This window comes from Diplotaxodon limnothrissa, linkage group LG18 (assembly GCF_057381915.1).
Source record: "Diplotaxodon limnothrissa isolate DT_005_m linkage group LG18, D_limnothrissa_male_GT1.1, whole genome shotgun sequence".
Classification (NCBI taxonomy): Eukaryota; Metazoa; Chordata; class Actinopteri; order Cichliformes; family Cichlidae; genus Diplotaxodon; species Diplotaxodon limnothrissa.
The window spans coordinates 14,986,180-15,012,201 of NC_140613.1; the positions used below are offsets into that span (position 1 = coordinate 14,986,180).

The 26,022-nt window shown below is 41.1% G+C and overlaps 1 protein-coding gene across 1 annotated transcript; it reads right to left on the reverse strand.

Annotated features, from left to right (window-relative positions):
* Positions 1-1,022: 1,022 nt before the first annotated feature.
* cables1 (Cdk5 and Abl enzyme substrate 1) lies at positions 1,023-23,542 on the reverse strand. Its single transcript, XM_085377721.1, has 10 exons — positions 22,867-23,542; positions 14,562-14,633; positions 12,348-12,440; positions 11,252-11,329; positions 8,439-8,538; positions 6,589-6,745; positions 5,165-5,268; positions 2,841-2,947; positions 2,503-2,710; positions 1,023-1,525 (listed from the first exon to the last, which is right to left on the reverse strand). Exons 1-10 carry the CDS (start codon positions 23,433-23,435, stop codon positions 1,385-1,387), a joined length of 1,629 nt encoding a protein of 542 aa, XP_085233847.1. The 5' UTR covers positions 23,436-23,542; the 3' UTR covers positions 1,023-1,384.
* Between the last annotated feature and the right edge of the window lie 2,480 nt (positions 23,543-26,022).

Genomic DNA, 26,022 nt, shown 5'->3' on the forward strand with positions numbered 1-26,022 from the left:
CAAATACCATCTTTCTCTGTCGCCTCAGCTTCTGATTCAGTGGAACACTGGTAGTGTGCGAGACAAGTGCAAGGTAGGAAGCAAAAGATCAAGTTGTGAAAGTGACATGCCAGAAAAATGGAATGAATCACCTTTAAGTGGTCGCGCCGGTCGAGATGTTCAGTACTTTTTGTTTTTTAATAAAAAACATTGTGGATTTCAAATCAAATGATTCAAGGTATACGTAAATGTTTGATCTATGACTAGATCCCACGTGAGATTTTGCCTGGATTTTTCCCCTCTGCAGAGATCAGAGAAAGGTCAGAGGTCAGGGTCAGCTAAAGAGATGCATCTCTGCAGCCTGTAGGGGCTCAAACACACTTATAGTTACTGGCATGTCCTCTCGGCACCCGAGCATCCTGCTGATACTGATCACTGGTCAATAGCGTGTCCTCAGAACAAGCATCTGTTAAAGCACTGTAAACGTGCTAGCGATACACTCTAACATAGAGCACAGAAAATTCAACTCTGATAAAAGACTGTGGTAGAAAAATGAATGGAACACTTCAGTGAAAAACAGGAAGTCAAAACTTCTCGGCAGGTACCTGCGTACAAAGAATCACTACTTTTCATGCAGACTGTGGTTGGAAAACTGTGAATAAACCATAAGAGAGAGAGAAAATAAAAACTGAACAGTCCGTTCCAATGTCTTCTGTACGGTGCTTACGAAGACCGCATACTTTTCAGCAGGGGCTACTTCAGGGTTAGTTCTCAAGCTTGTTAAAAGTCTGAAAAACCGTCACCCTGCCCCAGTGTCTTCTTCAAAAAAAGTGCACTTTTAATGAAAACATGATTCACGCTGAGGAATAACAGTCCAGCCACAAAACCAGCCTCTTAAAAGGCTTCTGTTTAAATTGTATGCAGCTCAATCATAAAAAGTTTACAAAAAGATTAAAGAAAGGATCAAATTGTTACAATCACGGATTGTTTTAACTGACAAAGATCACTATCAGATTCAGTTGTTTTTTTAAAAAGAGCCTCGTGTCAACATGAGGACTAAGAATACAAAATGATGAAGGATGCGATGTGAGAGATGCAAACTAGAAAAACCAGCTTGCTTCCAGACGGTTGAACCCTTTTCTTTCAGTCCATGTAGTGATGCCGAATGCAGAAGTCAAACAGTGTTTAAAAACACGTGTCCCTTTGGCTGATGTCGGTCCAACGAGGGGAAGGAGCGGGCTGTCTGTAGTGATCAGTGGCTATGGCTCGCCAACAGCCAGAGGTACCTTGAAGTGATCAAACAGAGACGAGGAGAGAAGACAGAGGATGGATACTGTGGTAAATGTGGAAAGCTGGGAGATCAGAAGGAGAACCTGGCGGTCGTCCTCCTGATGGATCACTAATGCTAGGAGGTCTGCAGGAGGCGTCTGTAGTGAGGCATGATCTCGTGCTCTGGCAGGTGCAGATTAAACTCCAGCGCCACCAACACGGGGAACTCGAAGGCTATCAGCTCTCTGCGGTTCACTCTGAACCTTTCCTCCAGTTTCTGGCAGAAAAATAAAGCAAGTCCGTGTGAGAGGAAAAAAAAAAATGCTTCGACTCATAATCTTCTTATTTAGATTTATTTATTTTTAACCCTGGATGTCGTAACACCTGGCCCTGCACTGCTCACAGCACACTTGGCTCAGAAGTGTGAAAGTGACGGCTTTATATTTAGTTGCCGTGTGCAAGAAGCCAACAAATGGTCACAAAAAGTGGAGCATTTGCTACTCTAACAGGGCTTTATATATTAAATATTTCCTTCTCTCATAATCATACGATGCACTTCTTTTATTCACTTGAAATTGAAAACCTGAAACTGCACTTTTTGGAGATTAAACACATTGAAAACTAAAAATATTTAAAAGGTTTGCTTTTATTATGCCGCTGTGGTAATGTGAGGGTGGACTTTAGGACCCTGGGGAACTGGGTGGGGTGTGCATCCAGGTACCAGGTTGCCAGGTGCAACTCAGCACATATCTCACCACACCCAACCAGAGGTTAAGGGTTCAACACTAATTCCCTTGGATTCCCAGTTAAATAAAGCTGTTGTTAAAGCATTGAAGAGACTAGCAATGTGTTACCCTGTAGGGGGGAAAAAAACAAAAAGCTCTCCTATTTAGAGATTCGAGCTTCAGGCCCTGTTCTCACTATTTTTTTTTCAGGTCAATTAAATATTAGTAAGTTTTTGAAACACTTTATCTTGTAGACGGCTTATTACAGATGATTTTATTCCATTATGTTATGTTGTGTAGGCTGTTTAAAGTTACACTTGAACCCTGAGGGGTCGATTTTGCCTCATCAGCTACCCACACCCAGCCCAGTGGACTCTGTCACTGAGAGCAGTGAAAAATGATGCTCAAATATTTGGAAAGAAAGCCCTCTCCCTTTGATCAGAGTGAACTGACCCTTTAATCTCTTGTACTGTAATTAAACATTGGGGTTGGATGGGGAAGGGTTGGATGTGTGCATGAGGAAGCTTACATCTATAAGAAGTTTGACCTCCTGTTTCTTCAGATCACCCCCGATCTTGGCTGCCAGCAGGACACAAGCTCCAGCGCAGAGTTTACGGTTCTGCTTGTTTAGTTTGCCTTGGAGAACGAGTTTTTCAAAGTAGACGAAAGCCATGGCCACCGTCGGTTCCTCAAAGCCACACTCATCCTGAGCCAGTTTTCTTATCTCCCTTTTCAAGCTGCACAGAGTTAAAAAAAAAAAAAAAAAAAAAAAAGAACAAGGAAGGAAAAATGAAGAGAAAGAAGTTGGTAAAGAAAACAAAAGAGCTTCTGTTAAGGTGAATATATTCTGTGTGGTGTTTGTTTTACCTCCTTATTTTGCTGAGTGTCAGCTTTATGTGTGGGAATTTTTCCTTGAAGGTTTCGTTCATGTCCTTTTTGAGGTCAGAGGGTTTCACGTATTCGATGACCGTAGTCTGGAAAAGAAAACCAGAGGTGGTGTCAAAATGACCACACTTTCAATCGAGTAATTAATCCTAACACTTCACACATGATACATTATACTGTGTCAATATTTATTTGAAGAAAAATAAAAAACTAAATGCAGGAGCAGCTGTGTGTAAAGCTGTAGTTGCATAGCAGCAATAACTTGAAGTAACTGCTTTCTCTGGAAAGTTGTGAAAGACCTTTGGCCCACTCGTCTTTATGATGTTGCTGCAGTTCATTGAGGATTGTGGCCTTTCGTTTATGCGCAGCTCTCTCAAGGTCCTGCAGCAGTATTTCAGATGGATTGAGGTCTGGACTTTGAGTGGGTGCAATACTTTGTTTTCTGTTTCACTCATGCTGTTGTAGGTTTGCTGCTGTGCTTGGCATCACTGTCCTGTTGCATGACCCAATTTGTCCTACAGCCCAAATCATCACCGCGCCACCACCGTGCCTGACAGTTGGCAGTAAGTGTGTGGCCACAATGCACAGCACCACGGTAAAACAAATAAAACAACCACAAAAATTTCCAATTATGTCTCGTCCATTTTCTCCTGGCATGACTGGTAAGTCTTCTAAACAAGCTAAACTTGTTCACCACCTGGCTGCTACTTTCCCTCTTAATTCCTATGGAAGCAGTGAGGGTGTATTTAATTTTTCACACACTGCTTCTGCATTTTGACTTTGCCTTCGTTAAATAAATAATGACATTATATAATATGTTGTTCTTCTGAGGTTGCATATGAAATGATTTTGGAACCTAGTAGAGACCAGATTAATTTTTTTATTATGTCCTGACACATAAAACCATAGAAATGATGAAAGAGTGTGTGGTTTGTTTGTTTTTGGGTTTGTTTGTTGTTGTTTTTTAAAACCAAGACTGTAAATTTTTTTAAAATTGCTCCGTGTCACAAAAAGTAGCATTAAAAGACAGTAACAAGATAAACTGATGCCTTTGGCCAAATTTTAATTCATCATGACGGCCACAAACTATTTAGCAGTCAATCCCACACAGATGGTTCTGCTGCTAAAAGCAGGATTTTCAGTTTCTCTGTATCTTTCCATCTTATTTTAGCATTATTTTAATCTTAGTTTTCAGTTTTATATGGTTTATAGATTTTTTTTTTTTTAACTTGCCTTTCTAATGTCTGTTAAACAATCCTTAGCCACATCATACTCAAAGCATGCCATAACAAGCACTGAGTCACACTGGGAGAGCTTAATGTGTGGGTGTGAGTTTGGGCTAGGAGTTAGATCCCTGTCGAGGCCTGTCTATTAATCCCAGGATTAAAGGTCCATAAAAAAAAATTGCTTTTGTTGCTCTGGGATGGTGAATTTGTAGTTTGAGAGCTGATAGGACCAAATAGGGAACCTTCCTTGGGTGCAACCCATTTACTATGCAACGTCGCCAGAAATACAAAGAAGACTTTCAATATGCACAGATAATTTTATCCCCTGTTTGAACCTGAAAGCTTGAGAGTCAGGTCTCCCAAGCAGCCTGTGTCCAATTCCTGAAGTGCTGAGAATTCACTGCTTCCATTGCGGTAGTAAACACAATAGCTATTGTTGTCAAGAGTAATTGGAGGAAGAGAGGACAAAAAAACCCTGGCCTTGACTAACATTTCAACTATGTCAGTACTCGTTGTGCATTCTGCCAGTCTCCACAGCGAAAACTGAACCCTGGAAAGAATGAGGAGGGAATCGGGCCGTTTTGTTTTTTCCCTCGCTTTTCAAACCAAAGTAAAACATCCGCGCTTTTCCGGAAAAGTAAAAAGAATGATTAGTGTTGAGGGAGAGCCACAGTAGCTCTTTAATAGCTACTGCCAACTACACAGAGATAAAGTATCTGCATCGTTTCAGGCCCAAAGCGGTGGGAGAGCGTCTCATCCAGTGACCTTGCTGATAAAGACTAAATAAGCAGATAAAACTGAGGATTTTTTATTTTTGGTGAAGGAACCCTTAGACAAATATTTCTGGTTTTATTGTTCTCTGTTGTGGTGGGAAAACTGAGCACAGAAGCCCAGCATGATAAAAAAAAAAAAATTAAATAAAAAATACCAGTGAGATATTTCAGAACATTTCAACAAAACATCTCAAAGCAAATGAAGCTGCGGATAAAAACCACCATTCCTTTCTGCTCTCAAGAGGCTACGAGGCAGCAGTTGCTGCTGCTGTTGTGATTGTGATGTATTAGATTAGTATTTTCTCACCATGTAGGAGGGGAAGATGAGGACTCTCTTGTGTTTACCACAAGGCCATTGTGGGTCATCCAGCAGATTAGGGTCGTACTCGCGAAAGTCCCCGAAATCATTCCCTGCCATTTCCACGCAGACAACGAAGGTTGAGTCAGATTTAGAATTTCATGCATTTCCTTTTTCAATAAAAATATACAGTTAGGGCCAAAAGTGCTCGGACAGTGAGACCGTTCTTCTATTTGTACACCAACACAGAGCATTTTAAGATCAAATAATCATGGTGTGACTGACATGTGGACTTTGAGCTTTAATTCGACAACTTTACCCAAAATATTTGGCATTAAATGTTTAGGAATTACACCGAGCTATAGACAACGAGCGATTATGGTTGAAAGACTCAAATACAGACTGAAAATGGAAGAAGAATACCAGACTGGGAGAAATAGTTGCCATACAAAGTGAAGAAATTACTTAAATTAAAGTAACTTAAATTATTAGAAGAGGCAGATTTGCTCCAACTCATTGTTTTTCTACATATAAACAAAGCAAATAAAATAAAGTTATAAATGTTTAGGAATTAACAGCCATTTTTATTTGTAGTCCCCCATGTTCAGAGGCTCAAACAATCAGGTGACTGACTGATCCTTATCCACTTGTACCGAGAAGCGTCGTCTCATCAGTTCTGCGGCGTTTGGCTGAATCTGAGCAGAGAGCATAGCCCTGGCCACGTCACAGTCCAGCCTGCTATCAGCGCTCACATCATAAACAAACACTAGTGGCCCAGTTGCACTGGCAACCATACAAGCCCACAACACAACACCTCCTGTAGCACATTTAGCAGGTAATGTGGTTGAATCACAGACTGTTTCTTTTCACTTTATTTGAATATAATTATTATTATTATCATTATTATTTTGTACACTATTCTGATATGAGGAAATCTTGCTTTCAAGATTTTTCTTTTGGATTGTACGGGCTCTTTTAAGTTTGTTTAGATGCTCTCTGACAAAGTCTAACTTGTCCTTCCTGTTTTTATGTGTAACCAATAGCTGTTGCTGATCTGGATGGTGAAATGCTTCATTTTAAGAATGAGACAGATTTTTTTAGCCTAATTACGGCCTCTCAGCTCCAGACGTTTTATCTAATCAGTTTGTCGTGAATAACAGGGTCTCACCTGGCCTAGAAATGCTCATCAGTGAGCTGTCCAATTAATTTTGTGCCTCTGAAAGATGTGCAAGGCTTTTGTTATACCCTATGAATTAAAGCTTAATGTTTGTACTTCAATCACATCTTGATTTAAAATAAACTGATGTGGTGTACAGAGACAAAATTGCCAAAAAAAAACCCCAACAAAAAAAACAAAAACAACAAGCCCTCATTGTCCAAACACGTGGACCCAACTGTAGTAAACGATGAAAAGGTAAAGCCTGCAAACCAACCTGTGTCTAAGCTGCTCTGGTTGCTGTTGGCTCGGGCCAAGCTGAGGCTGCGGTGGCTTGCGTTGCGAGACTGAGAGAAGGACGAGGTGGAGTCGATTGTGTTTCTTCGGCCACCCAGCACATAAGTGGGATACAGGAACTGGGTGTACGACACAGTCTGCAAACACAGATACAAATTATTATGTCTATTCAGTAGAGCCAAAAAAAAAAAAAAGACTTGCTCGCTCTGATGTTAAACCCGTTCAACCTATTAATGTTATCAGATCCGTTTTCCAGCACAAGAGGACCACAAATAAGTATTAGCACTAACAGTGTCCCAGTATAACGTACCCATGAGACATCACACACAATAACAAGAGACTGGAACTGACTTGGCTAAAAGGAATGCAGTTGTTATTAATGTGCTTAATTGCACATGGGGCGTTTGGACTCCCCTGACAGCAAAATAGTGCCAAAAAATAAAAAATTAAATAAAAAAATAAAAAATAAGGCTCATTGCACAGGGTTCTGAAAAAAAAAAAAAAAAATCATCTCGCTAAGCACTAAAAAATAAAAGCCTTTCACTTCATTTTCCTCATTTATGAAAACTAAATGTTTATAACCAACATTAATATTTAAATGGAAGTAATTTGTGCGAGAAGAAACTTTTATAAAATTCTACCTTCTGTAGCAACTAGCAAGCTAGTTTGCTAGCTAACGTCCATCAACAGTACAACACTTCTGAACTATTACGATGCTAATGTGCCATTTTTAGCCAACCTTAACCATTTTTGGCCTTTCTGTATGTGCAATAATGTGCACAAGTCCCTCATTTCTTTATAATTTGCTGGAAAAATGAGAAATCTTTGCTAAAACATATGTACAGTTCTCCAGACCTCTATAAGGACATTCAAAGCTCTTCTTTGGATGTTGGCTAACAATCTCTGTTGAGACGATCACACACTGATTCAAAAATGTTGACGTTCTGGCTCTGGAGAGGCCACGACCAAAATCTGACTGCACTTCATGCATTCATAATTCCATCAGTTTTGATAAGATCTCAAACACCACTGGCTGAAATGCAGACTCAAACCATGACAGAGCCTCCACCATATTTTACAGACAGCTGTAGACACTCACTGTTATACCTCGGTCCTGACCTTTGTACATAAAGATGACGATTTAAACAAAAAAATTAATTTAAAAAAAATGGATTAATAACTCCATAAGACCTGTTGCAGATGACCTTCAGTCCAGTTCTTGTGCATTTTGCCCCTTTCTCCCAGTTTCCTTTCCCTAAAAATGGCTTGATGCAAACACTGACACAATTTTAGCAAATAGTATATGGATCAACTGAAAGGACAGATGTAGCTCTAGACTGCATTTTTACTCATTTCTTCAGGCCATGCTTTTCAGATATTGTCCTTGCTTTAGGTCAGCCACTTCTTTTATTTTCCACCTGTCTTTGAGTTTCTGGCTAATAGCTCTTTTGAAATCCCCTTGTTGGTGTAAAAATCCTGTTTTATGCTGTGTTATCTTTGGCTTTCTTGTAGATTCAAATAACGAAGTGAGAACAATTTATATGTTTTGTAAAAAGTAAGGCACTTGTAACAAAGTTCCTAAAGATACTTTGAAAAGTTGTTGGGTATTTGTCGATGACACCCTCGAGTTAGGTGCCTTTTTATCAAAGACAAACTTTAAAAAAAAAAAAAAGCTTTAAAAGTTATACCAAAGTCTGACTTTTGGAAACAAGATATAAAGAAATGAGTGGTGGTTTAAGACTTCTGTATCAAGTATCCAGTGAAGTGTCCCAGTAAACACACCAATCTATATTGATCCACCACACATACACATATTTGCTGGTTTCTCACCTTTCCATCTGCTCCCAACTCCACTCCCTCCAGCCCAATCACCATCTCCCTGGCGCCTCCTGAAGGATGCCGCTGACGCCCTCCTTCCAGCTTTGCATCCCTAACGAGAACAAGACTTTTTTTTTTAAAAAACACATCTTTCCTGATACAAAGTTTTCCTGCAGCTTCTTTAAACTCCTTTTCCTTAGCAATCTTTCAGAGGCCTGTTCTAGCTCACCTCTTCACTTACACACTCTCCATTTCACAGATTTGGGTCCTGCATCGATCTGAGCTCATCAGCTGGCCTAGTTTCTGTAACTGCTCGTGTCTTTGGGTGCATCTCGGGGCAATCAGTAATAAAGTGCGCCCTTGGGAGGCAGGACGGAGTAGAGTACGGTTTCGTTCTAGCAGGCAAGCCTCTTCAAACTCAGCTGCTGCCTGAAATGCCATACTGCTGTGGGAGATTTGTAGGTCAAAAGCTCTCCTGAAGCAGAAAACAGATGGCCAAAGAGGGAAGTGTGTCGGTGGAGCTTGACCGACACATGGCCCAAATCAAATATACCATAATTAAAGTAAACACTGTTTACTGCTAAGATTTAACTTGATGCGATATTTTTAGGTCGCTGTCAGTAAAAGCTAATTTAAATTGTGTACAGTGACAGAGAAGATTACATGCCTGCAGTCTGCCACAAAGAATAACCGATAGCCTTCAGCTTACCATCAGTGTTAAGTCTTTCCAGCGATTTGTGATTAAAAGGTTGGTAGAAAATTAAAATGCTCTAAGCAGGAGCTGATATTCATGTTCTCCCATTTTTCCTTGGGTTGAAATAAAGTCCACAGCTATTAAAATGTGGCCTGTTTGCTGACAGATAAATTTCCACCTGTGTTTGTGTTACATTAACTTTAGCCTTATCTCAATATTTGTACTGTTGCAACATTTCACAGCGGCGGCAGAAAGTACAGGCTCTACACAGTCTTGTTTTTCTGCGGCCCCCTTATCTTTCCTTTCCTTTGTCTTGCATTCTCTTTAAAATGTCGTTCATACACAAAGCGTTAACGACACGGCGGTTCCTCACATGACTATGCCAGTGTTTTGTTGACATGTGGGGCCAATCGGCTTTCATGAAAACAGCGTTATCTGGCAGACAGGCACGGCAGGACACGATGATGACAGATGCATCGTAGACACGGAGATCCCCAGGCAGTGGACCTCTTACAGAACAGTGAAAATCAAAGAAGAAAGGGGGGAAAAGAAGAGATGGGAAGCTTTCTAGGGAGAGCGCTTTTCTATGAAGCCATCCAGAAAATAAAAAGGTTTTGCTTCATTTGGTTGAGAATACAGAGAAATGAAAGGAAATGACAGGAAAAGCTGCTCAGCAGCATGCACGAATAGGAATCACTGGCGCCAAACATCTGTATGTTAGTATTGGTGAAATTCTTGCAAAGTGTTCGTCACGCATGCTTCGAAATTCAGCGTCAAGAAAGTAAAAATAACCACAGCTTAAACAACTTTGACCCCATTACAAATACTTCATAGTTCACACGAACAGTCGAGGGTGACTGCTTCCAATTATATTCCAAAGTCTTTTTTTTTTTAACTTCAAATATCCCTGTGAGGAAATTCATCCCACATTCGATCCATGTAATTTTTTCCACTCCGATGCCAGAAGTGTTCCTTAACGTGCCAGAGAAACATCGGAATCCAGCGCTGCTAAAGAGGAAACATGCAAAGTCTACACGGGAGTGTTTGAACTCAAAGAATTAGCCCATGAAAAGACAGTGATGACCCACAGCCTGAGGTTTAACCGCCTGAAGCCTGCTGCATTCCACCTTCTTAGTTTACGAAAGTCCGAGCTGGACTTTGAGCTGCAGATTTAACCATGTATTTAACTTCTGTATTGAAAATTTGCAAAATTACTCAAGATGCAAGGCATACCAGTCTGCTGAATGTACTCTGAAAATAAATAAATAATTTAAGTAACAAGTTGTCTAATAAAATATTTTTGAGTTTTGGCTGTCCCAGCCAAAGTCGAGCTGGAAATGGGCGATTAGCGTGAAGGAGCAGTGAAACATGCTTATCGGAGAGCCCCGGGAGGTTTATTAACCCTTGACCTTGCACTGATTGGCTGGCTTAGGAAATTCCCCGCTCTTCACTAAGCCGTGGTGTGTTGCTTTTCTTTCTGTGCATTGTTTCCTCTGGTGTTTATCTGTCGCCCTTTCTCTTTCACTTCCTCCAAAACACACCTTTTTTTTTTGGGGGGGGGGGGGGGGGGGGCGCGTCAGAAGTAAGGCCATACAACAGCTAAACTCCCCAACACAGGGCTCATGTTGCTTTAAAAGAAAAGCAGGAAAAATTATCTATAGATAAGATCTACGCCGCTAAGACATGTAAACCCTGGCAGTTAAAAAAGAAGTGGTTAATAACATGTTATAAGTGTGCAGACAATAGAAATCCTAGTCTGTCAGCACAGTGGAGAATTAAAATCAGTTGACTACACACCGAAAACGTCTATTTCTAATAACCAGGTAAGGTTCATATTAAATGCTGAATAGCGAAGCCAGCAACAGCTGCAACAGACAAGAATGGGTTGACTTGAACAAAGAAGGATGAGTGCCCAAGAGCCACCACGGGAAAAGTATCACAAGCAACAAGCATTAGGCGACAATCTAAGTCTTAAAGTCCTTGTTAGATTACTTTAAAAAAAAAAACATTTTTATTAACCTATTAAGATAAAAATGCATCCACCAAAACAAGAGGGATGAGGAAAACAAAGGGAAAGAGGAAGCACAGGTTGGAGGACGTTACGACGTTCGGCATGCCGTAGGATACATACCCCGCTTGGCTACAATCTCGATAGGGCAGGACAGAAAATACACTATAGAAGGATCTTCTGCCACTGATAAGGACTATCCTACAAAAACAAAAATGGCAAACAAGCTAATCAACATCTATCGGACAAGATGCACAGGTTACACTTGGTAATAGTTTGCAGTAACAGAATGAACTGAACATTCTTGGTGTGTTATTCTGAGTTTCTTGCAGTTTGGCACATACACTCAGTTTGTGTGTAACAGTGATGCGTTTGTTACAAGACCTTATTTTTAATAACTAAGGCATCCAATCAGAGCCCATTTCCCGATGACCTGAGGTCAACAGCACAGCGAGCAGAACGGCTCTGACTTTAACTACAACAACCTCATAATTCCAGCTTCCTAACTCGGGCTCGCAGACACGTGGTGAACCTTATTACTACAAATCAGCATCAGGAAACAAACTCCACACGAGGGTCTCAAAAAGCTGAGTCTTTCAACATCAGCTGAAAACTGGATAATAATTTCAGAGGTGGTACACTGCAATGTTATCCAAATGTTGGATAAAATAACTGAAGACTAACTCATAGAGCTACACTTTGAGACAATTGAAAATCACCAGAGCACGATTGTGCCACGCAAATCACCGATAAATAAAAGCTAACTGAACTCTCGTCTAAATCCAAACGAAGTGGCAGTGATAATAAGAGTCACCCCGTCAGTATTACACAGACACGCTCCCTAGATACGTTGACCTCAACTTCAACATCAGAACATTTCTGCCAAAATTTGTTTGCATTTAAAGATTTGCGTGCTGCATTCATGCTACAGCACAGTCATCTTATAATTTAGTAGCGAGTGATTTGTGGCGTGATTACAGAATTTGTGACAGTGATCAAATAAAGATTAACATCAAAATTCATCAGATTCTTCTGCACGTGCAGGATTGGCAGTTGCATCTATCTATAAGCTGAAACTGTGGCCGGGGCCTGGCCTGCTTGTCTGCGATGTGGCTTGTAATGTGAGAAACATCCATACTGCAGTTCATTGACTGGGGCAGCCTCCATTATTCAGTGAGGACTTGTATCGACTGCGGGGAGGCGATGTTTGGCTTCATACCTTCCATTGCGCATATCGTGTTGCCTCATGTTCTTTACGAAGTGAATCTTCTTGAAGCTCTTTGGTCGGGGTGAACCCGATAGGGTTCGGCATCTGAAATGTAAAACAAACAAAAAACTTAGAAACAGACAGTTCCCCCCAAGTGGGGTGCACGACACTGTGCTAAGTGACTCATGTTGAGACACAGAAATACACAGGAATGGTAAAAAGAAAGCAAACCTTTTTTTAGCTTTAAGGTTTTACATATTGGTACATTATACATTTTTTTTTTTTTTTAAATAAAATCATATAATCCTTACCAGTAATACTAGGGCTGTGCGATATGACCAAAATCTCATATCCCGATATAAGAATTCTATCGTCCGATAACGATATAAATCACAAAAATGTAACATTTTCTGTAAATTCTGTGAATCTCGACTTGTGGGAAGTGTTTCCAGCTGCGCATCATGTAGCTGGAGTCGAGTGTTTTAACCGATGTATGAAACTATACATTTTTAGACATAAGTTGTAAAGGCCGCCATTTTCTTTGTGAGCATTTATTACACGGCGTGCTGCGGGGGAAAGCCTGTTCTAACGTTTGAGTCTAAGGTTTATTTTTTTAGCACCTGGCGGATCTTTTTTACTTCTCATCAGTAAATAATCTGCTCTGTCATGTGATTCAGTTTATTTTGAAAAGTCTCAACAGGATATTGAGCTTTATTGTGAAAGGTTTATGTGGAACATAAATAAGCAGACACGATGGTTTTACCGTCGTTGTTGCTAACGACAACGCATAAAAACAGGCGCTTGTCCGTCTGTAGTGTGGTTATATTAAATATAAGAGAAAGAGAGTACTTTAAGAAATTAATATAGCCACTACAGTGACCATCAAAACGGTGAAAAAAATATTGCCGTAAACAGTTTATTTTGCGACACCACGAAACAAACAATAGCGTAAATGAAACGATAAATGTTTTTATATCGTCATCCGATATATATCGTTATATCGAACAGCCCTAAGTAATACTGTGCAATACTGCAAAAATGTTTGTATCAAACAAGGTAAATACAGAGCCAGTAATGTCGATACCAACACTGACATAGATACTTTTGACCTACAAAAGCACCTTATGTAGGCGATAGCAGTGTGTCATGGTTGCTGAGATGATCACCATCAATTTGCAAATTGTGAACATATTTTAATGGACGGCTAAATCTCTGTGATTTTTACTTTTTTTTTTTTTTTTTTTTTTAACTTCAGCTTTTCGTGTATTTGAAGCGAGGTTTTTGGAGACCAGGGATGTAAAAGTGTCCGTTTCCAAAAAAGCAAATTATTTAACTAAATTCAGTGAGCTACATTCTGAACTCAGAGGATAGAAACAAAGTATCGATCTTATCGTGCCATTATCAATCCAATACCAGCATACTGATACTAATCAATATTTGAATTGATCTGCCCACCTCTACATACCAGACCTTAAAATAAGCTACATACAGCCTCAGAAAACACATAGTCCTTGTTTAGTTAAGAAAAACTAATATGCAGAAGCAGTATGGGAAAAGCTAAGTGCCATAAGAATTAAGAGAGAAAGAAGCATCCAGGTTGTGTTAATCAAATACATTTGTTTTATTAATCATGAGTAAATGTGAGTAAATGCCTCTATAAAGGCAGTCATTTTGGCAGTTTGCATGTCTGGGGCATTGGGGTGTGTGTTAAATCAATGTCTTCTTGCAAAGCCTTTGGACAGACGAGACCAAAGCTGAGATGTTTGGCAGAGGGGTGATGATTTGAGTGGTTTTTGCAATCAGAGGATCTGGGTAACTTTCAACCACTGAGGTAAAAAAAAAAAAAAAAAAAGGAATCAAGGTGTTGCAACGGCCCAGTCAGAGACCAGACCTCAACCTGATTAAAACGCTGTGGAGGGACCTGTGCATAAATGAATGCCTGCAGCGTTGAAATCGACTAAACTTCCTCTAAAATTTTGAAGAGACTGATGAAGTCATACAGAAAAATATTACATCAAGATATTGCTGCTAACGTTTCTACCTGATGCAGCTGTGCACGTAGTTTTTCACACTATGCTTCTGCATGTTGAATATGTCTTCATTAAATGAATGTGTGACGATTTTGTTTTTAAACACGTCCAAATATGTAAAAGCTTAATGAAAGAAGGTGTTTTTCCCCCCTTTCCACATGACTGTAGTAGCAGTGTGAACATGTAAAGCGTTTACCTGCGCAGAGGAGCATTTTCTTCAATGTCCTCTAGAGTTTCAAGCGACGAGCGCTGAGAGATGAGCCTTCGTCTGGGGGGGCACATAGAGGGGGAGTTACATGTTACGGGATATGAAGAAATATCAACATCACACCAACACTTCACAAGTTCAACAGTCAGCTTTAAGAGGAACTACCTTTTGAATAATTCTTTCCACTGGGTCAATGTTATATTTTTAGTCTGTACTCAAAAAGGTTGAATGTTTAACACCCAGGTTTAAAAACAATACGTGTGGTCAGCAGTGGCCTGGAACAAAGGTTAAACTGTGGTTTCCAATTTTAACTTTAATTTTAAGTTTCTATAAATTCTGAGATTAATTTGCAAACACCGGTTTTGGATGGTTGACTTATAACTGTCATCAGCTAACTGTCTGAATTAGCATAAAAATGCAAACATTTCTGTCAAACAGAGGTTGCACACACTTTGACTTTACTGTACAAGGACAGATAATGGTTATGTGCATAGGCACGCTCCCCCCAAATGCCCATTCTGAGCCAGGAAAAAGCCTGTAATTGTGCAGCATCCAATTCTCCTCATAAATCAAGACGTGCTATAGCGCTGCAAGATGCTGCAGCATCAAGACAAACCGAAGACGTCCAACCGGACACACTTCACACCCGCCGGAGCGTTTCAGCTGACCAAAGGGAGAGACGGTAGAGTGTAAAGTAAAGCGGCTGGTTAATAAGTGACAGAGCGTGCAGACAAATGAACAAAAAATAGCTCTGTCCTCGAGGATCCAACACAGGCTGAGTGAACAGTGTATACTAGAGGAGACTGGGTGAGCTGAGTGTTTACATGAGAAGCCAGGCCACTGGAGCAGACAAAAAAAAGCTTAAGGCCTTTGTACTGACTAACCTTCTGCACTCAATATAATGGGCCTAATGATCATAAACTGAAGGGGAAAACATCAAGCCTTCATAAAAGACATGAGCAGTAAAATCGGAGTCTAAATGATAAGAATGATCAGACCTGTGGGCAGCTGACACAAACTCTGTCTCCTGCTTGCGTGAGTTGAAAGGGCCATAATAAAAGGGTTTGGCCTGACCTCTCCGTGAGGGTCAGACAAGTGGTGTCATGTGATTTATGGCCAGTCTTACATCATCCTCCTTCAGTGATAACCCTGAGGGATGGACTGGCTGGGTGATTTGGGATCTATGAGTGCAGATACGGAGGAAAGTAAAGGCTTCTCTACTGAACATCGCTTCATTCATTAAACTACTTTATGCTGCATGAGGCTCTTAGATTCAAAACAGGTTGATCGTTTTATATGGAGAATTGTCAATTAACAGTACAGTCCTCTTCAGCGTTGCAGAGCACTTTAAGCTTTTCCAGCTCCTTGTTTTGACATTATGGCTGACAAATTACCATTTTGGTTTGCTCACCACTTTTATCCTCTTTGTTTGCAGCTGCAGCATTTTAGCAACTCAGAAAACGCACACCAGACTCCAAAAGCCCTCCACTACTACTAGTGTATCCTGGTTGTGTAAATACGCCAGTGTTTTCCAGCAATAAGACCCATGTTAAGGGTATTTCCATGTTGTTTTTAATAGCCCGCATGAAGGAAAAATTTTTTAAAAAGTCACAAAATGAATCTTTAAACAGGTTTTACTTGCTTTTCAAGTTTATCTGCATGTATTACTCACATGCTAATGAATCCACTGAAAAAGTTATTCTTTACTGTAACTGTTCTTCCACGTGGATGTAAAGAGAGGAGATAGAATCCACATTCCACCAAGACACTATTACAGGGAGTGCAGAATTATTAGGCAAATGAGTATTTTGTCCACATCATCCTCTTCATGCATGTTGTCTTACTCCAAGCTGTATAGGCTCGAAAGCCTACTACCAATTAAGCATATTAGGTGATGTGCATCTCTGTAATGAGAAGGGGTGTGGTCTAATGACATCAACACCCTATATCAGGTGTGCATAATTATTAGGCAACATCCTTTCCTTTGGCAAAATGGGCCAAAAGAAGGACTTGACAGGCTCAGAAAAGTCAAAAATAGTGAGATATCTTGCAGAGGGATGCAGCAGTCTCAAAATTGCAAAGCTTCTGAAGCGTGATCATCGAACAATCAAGCGTTTCATTCAAAATAGTCAACAGGGTCGCAAGAAGCGTGTGAAAAAACCAAGGCGCAAAATAACTGCCCATGAACTGAGAAAAGTCAAGCGTGCAGCTGCCAAGATGCCACTTGCCACCAGTTTGGTCATATTTCAGAGCTGCAACATCACTGGAGTGCCCAAAAGCACAAGGTGTGCAATACTCAGAGACATGGCCAAGGTAAGAAAGGCTGAAAGACGACCACCACTGAACAAGACACACAAGCTGAAACGTCAAGACTGGACCAAGAAATATCTCAAGACTGGTTTTTCTAAGGTTTTATGGACTGATGAAATGAGAGTGAGTCTTGATGGGCCAGATGGATGGGCCCGTGGCTGGATTGGTAAAGGGCAGAGAGATCCAGTCCGACTCAGACGCCAGCAAGGTGGAGGTGGAGTACTGGTTTGGGCTGGTATCATCAAAGATGAGCTTGTGGGGCCTTTTCGGGTTGAGGATGGAGTCAAGCTCAACTCCCAGTCCTACTGCCAGTTTCTGGAAGACACCTTCTTCAAGCAGTGGTACAGGAAGAAGTCTGCATCCTTCAAGAAAAACATGATTTTCATGCAGGACAATGCTCCATCACATGTGTCCAAGTACTCCACAGCATGGCTGGCAAGAAAGGGTATAAAAGAAGAAAAACTAATGACATGGCCTCCTTGTTCACCTGATCTGAACCCCATTGAGAACCTGTGGTCCATCATCAAATGTGAGATTTACAAGGAGGGAAAACAGTACACCTCTCTGAACAGTGTCTGGGAGGCTGTGGTTGCTGCTGCACGCAATGTTGATGGTGAACAGATCAAAACACTGACAGAATCCATGGATGGCAGGCTTTTGAGGGTCCTTGCAAAGAAAGGTGGCTATATTGGTCGCTGATTTGTTTTTGTTTTGTTTTTGAATGTCAGAGATGTATATTTGTGAATGTGGAGATGTTATATTGGTTTCACTGGTAAAAATAAATCATTGAAATGGGTATATATTTGTTTTTTGTTGAGTTGCCTAATAATTATGCACAGTAATAGTCACCTGCACACACAGATATCCCCCTAAAATAGCTCAAACTAAAAACTACTTCCAAAAACATTCAGCTTTGATATTAATGAGTTTTTTGGGTTCATTGAGAACATGGTTGTTGTTCAATAATAAAATTATTCCTCAAAAATACAACTTTCCTAATAATTCTGCACTCCCTGTATATTGGAGCTAAAGCTAATTTAATACTGGGACGGATAGAGTTGGTTTCTTTGTTAGATAAATCAGGCAAGCTTTCAAACTTACATTCTTGGCAGTCTCTCTTTATGACCGTGTGGTGCTGCAGTGAATGAATTGCATTAGAAGCCCACAACTCTGCAAGTTACCTGCTTCATTTCATTATCTTGAAAGTTTCTGAGCTACATTTCTTTCCAAATTCTATCAATCAAGTTACCAACCGCTCCATATGCATGTAGGACTATAACAGGAAGAACCCCCCCACCCCCCTTAAAACTCTGCAAAGAGTGTGCTAAATGAGAAATAATGTCTCTACATGAACATCAGCAGCAGCACGTGCTTTTAATGCAAAAGATGTTTTCCAAGCTGGTGCAAATCCTGGAAACAATAACACGGGACAGGCCACTCATTCACTTCAGACCCTGCTAGGGAGGGTTAGAGCAATCCGTTTCCATCCAGTCTGGCATTAACTAGGCCCAGTGAGAAGGGTCAGACAAGCGTCCGCGTAAATCAACAGCAGAGTCTCTGAAAGCAACTCCTGCCACTGTTGCCTGGGAAGTGATTTTATTTAAACACCTTTTCTTGAATGAAGTCAGACACAGTGTAAAATTATTTTCACTACAAATGCACACCATGCTCCTGCAATATAAAAAAGAAATGTTTTTGAATGCTATTGACAATCCTGCTAAGCAATGAAGCCGTAAAACTCAAGTTGACTGTTTAGATGTGGAGATTAAACGGTTTCACGCGTACGACCTGTTGGCAGCTTGCCACAGGACACAGTCTTCCATTTTCCTGCAGAGTCGCTGAGTGAAAAATACATGTAATGTTGTGGGCTTATTCACACAAATATAGTCAGGAAAAAGGGAAATGTGATTACTGTGATAAAAAAAATAAAAAAAATAAAAATATAGCACTCTGGGGAGTTCAGCCCGTCTGGTCCGGAAAGGTTCAAAAGTATAATGAGTACAAACGGGATGTAGCAACAAACGCGAGGAATGAACGGGCAAAAAGGAAACAAGAGAAAAAAAAAAAATAATAATAATACAATAATTACATCAAAATAACTTTCAAAACACGTTTCACACACAGGCTGATCCTGGTTAATTTTGGGGGCTTTTCTTAGCTTTCCTTTTATCCACGACTCAGACGCCGAAAGATTCAGGGAAGGAAAATGAGGCATTCTTATATAATCCTGAGATTATGCCAACCATGACCTCAGCGAACAGCAATCGGCCCCATAACCAGAAGTATGTGACCCGAACACACAAGACTCCAGAGAGCCATTACGGTGGCTTGTGCTGCTTGTTTTCCAGCCACAGTTTTGCTTCCACATGCAAAACGGCCTGTTAAAATACTTTAAAGTACGTGTTTCTGGGTAATCTAATAGTGATGGGAATATAACCCACGCAGGACGTGATAAGACTCAACCTGCCTGTGTTTTACAGGGGAAACAATATAATGAACATTGCTCTACACCTCAGGCAGACAGCACCAGATGGTACTCACTATTATATATTTAAAGCACAGCTCTTGGCTGATTCTTGATGGATGAACGCTGAGGAGTGGAATATGAAATTAGCTATCGTTTCCACGCATTAGATTCTGATGAGGATATTGTCTGAAGCAGCTTTGGGCTCAGAAAGTCTATTTTGGCGGCACATCAGAGGCTCTTCGGCTTCCTCAACGAAAGCAGGATTGAAGGCCAAAAAGTCTGAGGGGAGAGTGTGTCTCCGATTCCCCTGGGAGAGGAAGTGGAGGACAGAAAATACAGAGCTGAGAGCCAGAGCTGCTCCTCAGAAAGCCCGGGCATCCTGCCTCTCCCGGCGAGGGACCTCTGTACACGTTTCCACCAGCTGCCCTCAGAAAACAGACCAGGCACTGTGCAGAGCGCTCGTCTGTCCGCACGCTGGTAGAATATGGCCGCGCTCAATCAGCAGGTTGCATATTTCTCGACATCAGAATTCATTTTATGTGGGCGTCCTTCGAGCGGATATCAAAAACAGGGGGTAAAGTCAGGCTTTAACAAATTCTGACTGTATTTGCAAAGCAGAATAAGAAGCATCAAATCCATTTTCTTAACCGCTTATTCAGCTGAGGATCTTTGGGGGATGGAGTCTCTCCCAGCAGAGGCGGGGTAAAAAACACAAACCGGTCGCTGGTACATCACATGGCAAAGCAGAAACTGGATCCAACATGTGCAACACTGTGGCTGGAACTCAGTATTTCTCGGGTGCTGAGCTTATTAGCACAAAATATGAAAAGCTGGCAGGTTTGTACAAGCTGACTTCCAAGTATTTAAAACCAGCATTTAAAAGCAAAAGTTTATCGTAATCTTTAAGATGTGTAATGATTAACATTTGAAAAGTTTGGCTTCTAATGATCTGCAGCCTGACCAATACTGGATACCAATGTTTTAAAGGTGAAAAAAATAAAAATATGATATCAGCAATGAATGTCACAAATCAATCTGCAGCTTACTGTGAAGACGCTGCTTCACTACTAGGGATGGGGCAACAATACAGCATAGTATGGTGCTATTATGCATAGCGATATTGTGTGTGTAAATACTCTGGTGATGCTACTATACTTTAAGAAGAGGGCTAATCTCCTGCAATATATTAAATCAGCTAGCTCGCAACAATATCGTGTTGAGAGTGAAATATGGGATGATTCCCCTTTCTACTGATTGATGAGCTCTGATGCTACTCTGCTACCTGTGCTACAGACACCATAGAGTAAACAGGAGCTGAAGCCCTCTGCTGGACAAACTATGTGATGACACCCTGATCAACTTAACAGAGATCTGCATGTTCTACAGGTTAGTTTTCATACTAGTGAATACTGCACAACATATGAACCAATACCACTTCTTTTTTATTATTACAGCAACTCTCATTAGTAGATATGTTGTTTGGTTCAATAATGCTGCCTCTTGTAAGCTAAACAAGTTAAAATGTGTTAGTGATGTAATGATGTCAGTCATGCATTTTCCCCCCCCCCACTATTTAAATATATAGCAAAAAAGAAAAGTAGAGAATAAGACATTCCAAACAAGTTGATTTGACAAATCAATTTCAGTGCAGTAACTAGGCTCATGAGCTTTTCCCTGTGAAGCAGAACTTCCTGAGAAGTCTGGCACGCCCTTCAGCAGGAGGCGAGGATTTGGATAAAAGACGAGGGGGCTCTGAACAGAGAAGATCTGACGGCAGGTTCTGACAGTGAGAGAACCACAAGATGATCCGCACTGACAGTCGTCCCTCTTCGAGGTGGAGACCTCCAAACTCTCCCCCTTGTGTGAAAATAAAGTAGACAAAGAAGGCAAATAAAAAGACACTCGTGTGAAACAACAAGCCCCTGTTGCATGTGGAGCTGGACAGCAGTGCAGAGTTACAGGATGTTTGCGTCACACAGAAATGAAGTAGACAGCAGGTGTGTGCCAAGTTTTGTCAAGACACTCACTAAAAATAAGCTGAGGACAATTTGACAAAGAGCCGAAGAACGTTTATGTAAGAAAGACAAACAGAGACTGAATAAGATGCTGGATTTTCTCCTCGGGGGGAAACGAGGGTGCACAGCTCCATGGTTTGCTGGACTTGTGATCAAAACTATCTGCCCCCCATCCCCTGTGCATATCAGTGAGTCATAAGCCTGCAGGCACCTGCATGGAGTAAAGCATACAGCTGAACTTTTTCCTCATGCTGTGTTGGAAAGACTGATTTCTCAGAAGTGCAAGTATCTTTTGAAAACAGCTGATCATAAGAAACCTGCAAGAAAATTGCCAAGAGTCCATTTATTTGGACGCCCCTCCGTTTTTGTCACACAACAATGAGAAACTACTAAATCAGGGACGCTTAACTTAAGAAAAATAATCTCCTTCATATTTTCAAGACCCATGCAGTGGGGCTGGTGCCCCAAAAAGTGATTTCCAGTGTTTCTGTGTGTTCTTATGTCTAACACCTCTGTTTATTATTGATAAGCAGTCTGCAGTCAACAGGATTTCTGAAGGGGTTATATATGAGATAAAGAATTGACCTGTTTTGCAAGCATCTTTATGACTCTGCGTTATTGAACATAACCTGTGTTGTACCTTACGATGAATCCAGTGCTTTTTGATGGCTTAAAATATCTTTATATAACTGTTACATGATATTTGTTGCAACTTCTACTGCATCTCTTTTGAAAAAGACATTCTTAGTGTCGTTGATTGTTTTCCATTCATAAATAAAAGGATGTATAAAAGTCACTTTGCAAGAAAGTGACAGCAGCTTCAACCCCCTAACAGAAATGTTCTTTCTGGCCTAAAATTGCTCAATGTCATTGACGAGAGATAAGTTTGACAAATGTTTCAAAGATCATGGGCCAACAAGTCATTTACAACACCGAATTGGAGTCCTTGCCTGGTTGAATATGGCCCCTGGGGCTTATGTTTGACACCCCATTTCTAAATCATAACATAATAAATAACAACTGATGTAGGAAAGTCTGGAAAGCTAATCATCCTTAACATTTCCTTAAGAACTTGCTGGAACACAACATACCCAATAAAACTGATTTTGGAAAGTGCCATGGTGCTTTAGAAATACTAACAGATATGCAACATACAGTGAGTGTGCAAACACTTTGCAACTTGTTCTCTAATGTGTGCCTTTCTCTTATTTTGTATATATAAGTCTCTTGATTGTGTATATATTCCTGCTGCCTACTATTAATATTTCATTCCTGCACAGTTGCTGTAGAGCACCCACAATCTCGTTGTACAGGTACAATGCCAATAAAGGGCTATTCTATTCTGCTGGCGAGATTTTAGAAGTGAAAAAGAAAGGTTTGCCTGCGAGATGCACTTCGTGTGCAGTTTAATGAGCAGTCTATGGCGATCCTGCAGTGCAGAAGTGAACTTTGGTCGTTGTGCGCTCAGACAGTGAAGTAAAACCGTTGTGTACACAGTTACCTTGACCTCTGCTGCTCTATCTGTCCGCCCTCCGGGCAGTAGTTCTGGGAGACTTGCCTGGAGTAGGTCGCAGGTAGGATTCCCTGAGTGTACGTCTGCAGCCTCCCTCTAGTCGAGGCTGGGACCGCGGAGAAAGGCGAGCTGAACGTCGAGGGCACAAAAGCGTCGCCCTCCGCGTCTGTACCGACGGGGGGAGCAGTGGGACCCGTCCCAAAACTGGCCCTGCTGCTGGCGTGGAGAGCCTGGTTTGCTAAAGCGAGCGCCTGGGTGGCTGTGGTGGTGGCCGCCGCCGCTGCAGCCGCCGCGGCCGCCGCAGCAGCAGCGGCTCCGTACGCCGAGGGCTCCGTAGAAACCAGGCTCTGTCTAGTCCGAGCTTCCAGCGGGGTTTCCCCTTCGCTCTGACTACCCGCATCGTCCTGCACGGGCCGTCCATCCAGAGAAATGTTGCTGAGAAAGGACAGCGCCGCTTGCCTCCTCCTCGGGTCGATGCGTTTCCGCGTATGCTCGAGACTGGAGTGCTTTATCTGAAGCGTGGCTGTGGATGTGTTGCTGCTCGTGGCAGCCGCCATGGTCCACTTCCAGGTGTCCGAGTCCCACCCTCAGCAGCGGTCTCACCTCGCGGGCATGAGTGCTGATGGGATGGTCGTGCTTGTGTTGGCGAACGGTGGTGCCCGTCTTTTTAAGTACACGCGTTAAACTGGGTGAAAACAGCGAGGTCACGTGTGCGCAGTATTGTGGCAGCACAGGGAAAATTTGGACCAATGAGCTGTCGGGAATACATGTGTTTTTTTTTTTCTTTTTCCTGACTGCTGAAGCCTCCACTTCTCTGATAGTGCGTGCTAAAATTACATAAACTCCGAGATGTTCGTAACATCTTCAATAAACTTTTTCTACCTGCTGTATTGTTTTTGCAGCCTTCACACTCCTGCAGGGTGAAAACTTTTTTTTTATCCTTCTTTGTGCATTTCTAATTTTATTCATACATGTAGAAACTGGACTTTCTAAATGTGCAGACATGTGTTATGTGCGGGGATCGTTGTGCGCTGATAGAATGGGGGCCTTGCTCTGTTTGTTTTGATAAAATCCATCGGTTTCGTGCACCGTATGAGTCAGCATATCTGAAGCGATAGCGCCATCTGTCCGCTTGTCATGTACTGGGTATGCTTTTTTTTTTGGCCATAACCCAATTAAATATGCCATCTAGTGGAGTTTTTTGACGGGTGCTTGCAGCAACCAGCATATTTTAGTCTAGAGCTAAAAAGGGAAATTTGGAGCATGTTCAGTGTTGGGCCTAATGTTTGATACCCCTGTACTACATAGTTAGCAAATCAATTATAACGAATAGAAAACACACATTAACAATAATAATAATAATAATGGTTGTAACAGTGATAATAAAAAATTAAATATGACAGGAAGACATAAAAAGGGGTATCTTGTCCCATGCCTTGTAGTCTACTACATCTACACTATGTTTCCAAAAGTATTCACTCACCCACCCAAATCATTTAATTCAGGTGTTCCAATTACTATCATGAGTGAATAAAACCAAGCACCTAGGTGTGCAGACTGCTTCTACAAACATTGTAGGAAACAGTTTGGGGATGACCCCTTCCTGTTCCAACATGACCACACACCAGTGCACAAAGCAAGGTCCATGAAGATGTGGCCAGAACTTGACTGGCCTGCACAGAATCCTGACCTCGACCCATCAGAACACCTTTGGGATGAATTAGAGCGGACACTGCAAGCCAGGCCTTCCCATCCAATATCACCTTACAAATGTGCTTCGGAAAGAATGGTCCAAAACTCGCTTAAACACACTCGTAAAGCTTGTGGATAGATGTCCTCGAAGAGTTGAAGCTGTTACAGCTTCAGAGTGGGCTGGCATCATATTAAACTCTATGGATAAGGAATGGGATATTAGTTAAGTTCATGTGTTTGTGAAGGCAGAAGAGAAAATACCTTTGGTATTATTCACCATAGTTCTTCTCTTCTAGAAGCCCTTTTCTCAGGCCTGAAGGTAGATACTATAAAAAAGTGACTAGACCCTCAAAAACAGCTCATTTCCTTTTATAGTTGCATGTAGTTTTTCATGTGGATAAATTAAAAATTCCCCGGTACCAAATGCTAACACTTGGCAGAGAAGCTTTGATTCCGTTGTGTAAAAACCAACTTTCTGCCAATTAAAAGAAGCTTCTCCAGATGTCTGTAATGTGCTGTGGGTAGATGCAACTCTCTAGAGGGCAGGCCTAAGAGTGAAACACCAAGATCCTTTTTTATTATTTGTACTCAATTAAATTCCTTAGAAATAAATGTTCAGAACCTGGAAATCAATTTACACTCCCAGAAGTAGTGAAAATATGTTCGCCTATCAACAAGGCATTTCTAAACATATTAGTTTTCTTTAGAAAGTGTAAATTATTTCTATTTGCACACAATACCAGAATTATTTCAGAACAATGAAAAATTACCAGGGTCAACATTATTAGCCACCTAAAAAACTGACCTCTTTATGGAGCCATAGCACAAACCACTGTTGTGCAACGGTGTGCTTTAACATTGTTATGGTCAAAGCTTGTAAAATCCAGTTAAAAGTTTGCACACAATATAGAAGGATTTGAGCTTGAGAAAGCATCATGCACAAAACAAAAGAAATCGGTTTAGACTTGAGTAGAGTAGTTGATATACAAAGTTATCACAGCATTTCCTGCGTCATGAACTAGAGTGAGAAGCATCATCGAGAAATTCAAAGAGAGCCACACAGTGCAGCACAAGCCTGTCAGAGGCAGGAAGTGAAAGATTTCGAAGACTCTGGAAAGAAAATTGAGGTATGCTAAAAACAACCTGAGGAAAGATTACTCATACTGGAAGCTCGTTCTTTGGTCAGAGCTTTGGTTTGGCCACAGAGATGCACTCAGAAAAAAAGACATTGAGTGGTTGTTACTTTTACAAGAGTCTAACTTGTCATTTGAACAAAAAAATCAAATGTTTCTATAGTGAATGTAATTAAATCTTTTATGATCTGCATGAAATTTAACAACTTAATTTGTTCTTGTGGAGATGACATGATGCAATAGTGGTTAGTTGCCTGGACTCGAGAAATTCACAAGATGACATGAGATTTCAAACCCCAGGAAATCACTGGGGTTATAA

Bases quoted from the DNA above. Each gene is read 5' to 3' on its own strand.
- cables1 (XM_085377721.1), bottom strand. From the start codon at position 23,435: ATGGCGGCTGCCACGAGCAGCAACACATCCACAGCCACGCTTCAGATA. The intron at 12,441-14,561 runs GTAAACGCTTTA...TTTACATTTCAG, and splicing joins GAAAATGCTCCTCTGCGCAG to ATGCCGAACCCTATCGGGTT. The intron at 6,746-8,438 runs GTGAGAAACCAG...CTGTGTTTGCAG, and splicing joins AGTTGGGAGCAGATGGAAAG to ACTGTGTCGTACACCCAGTT.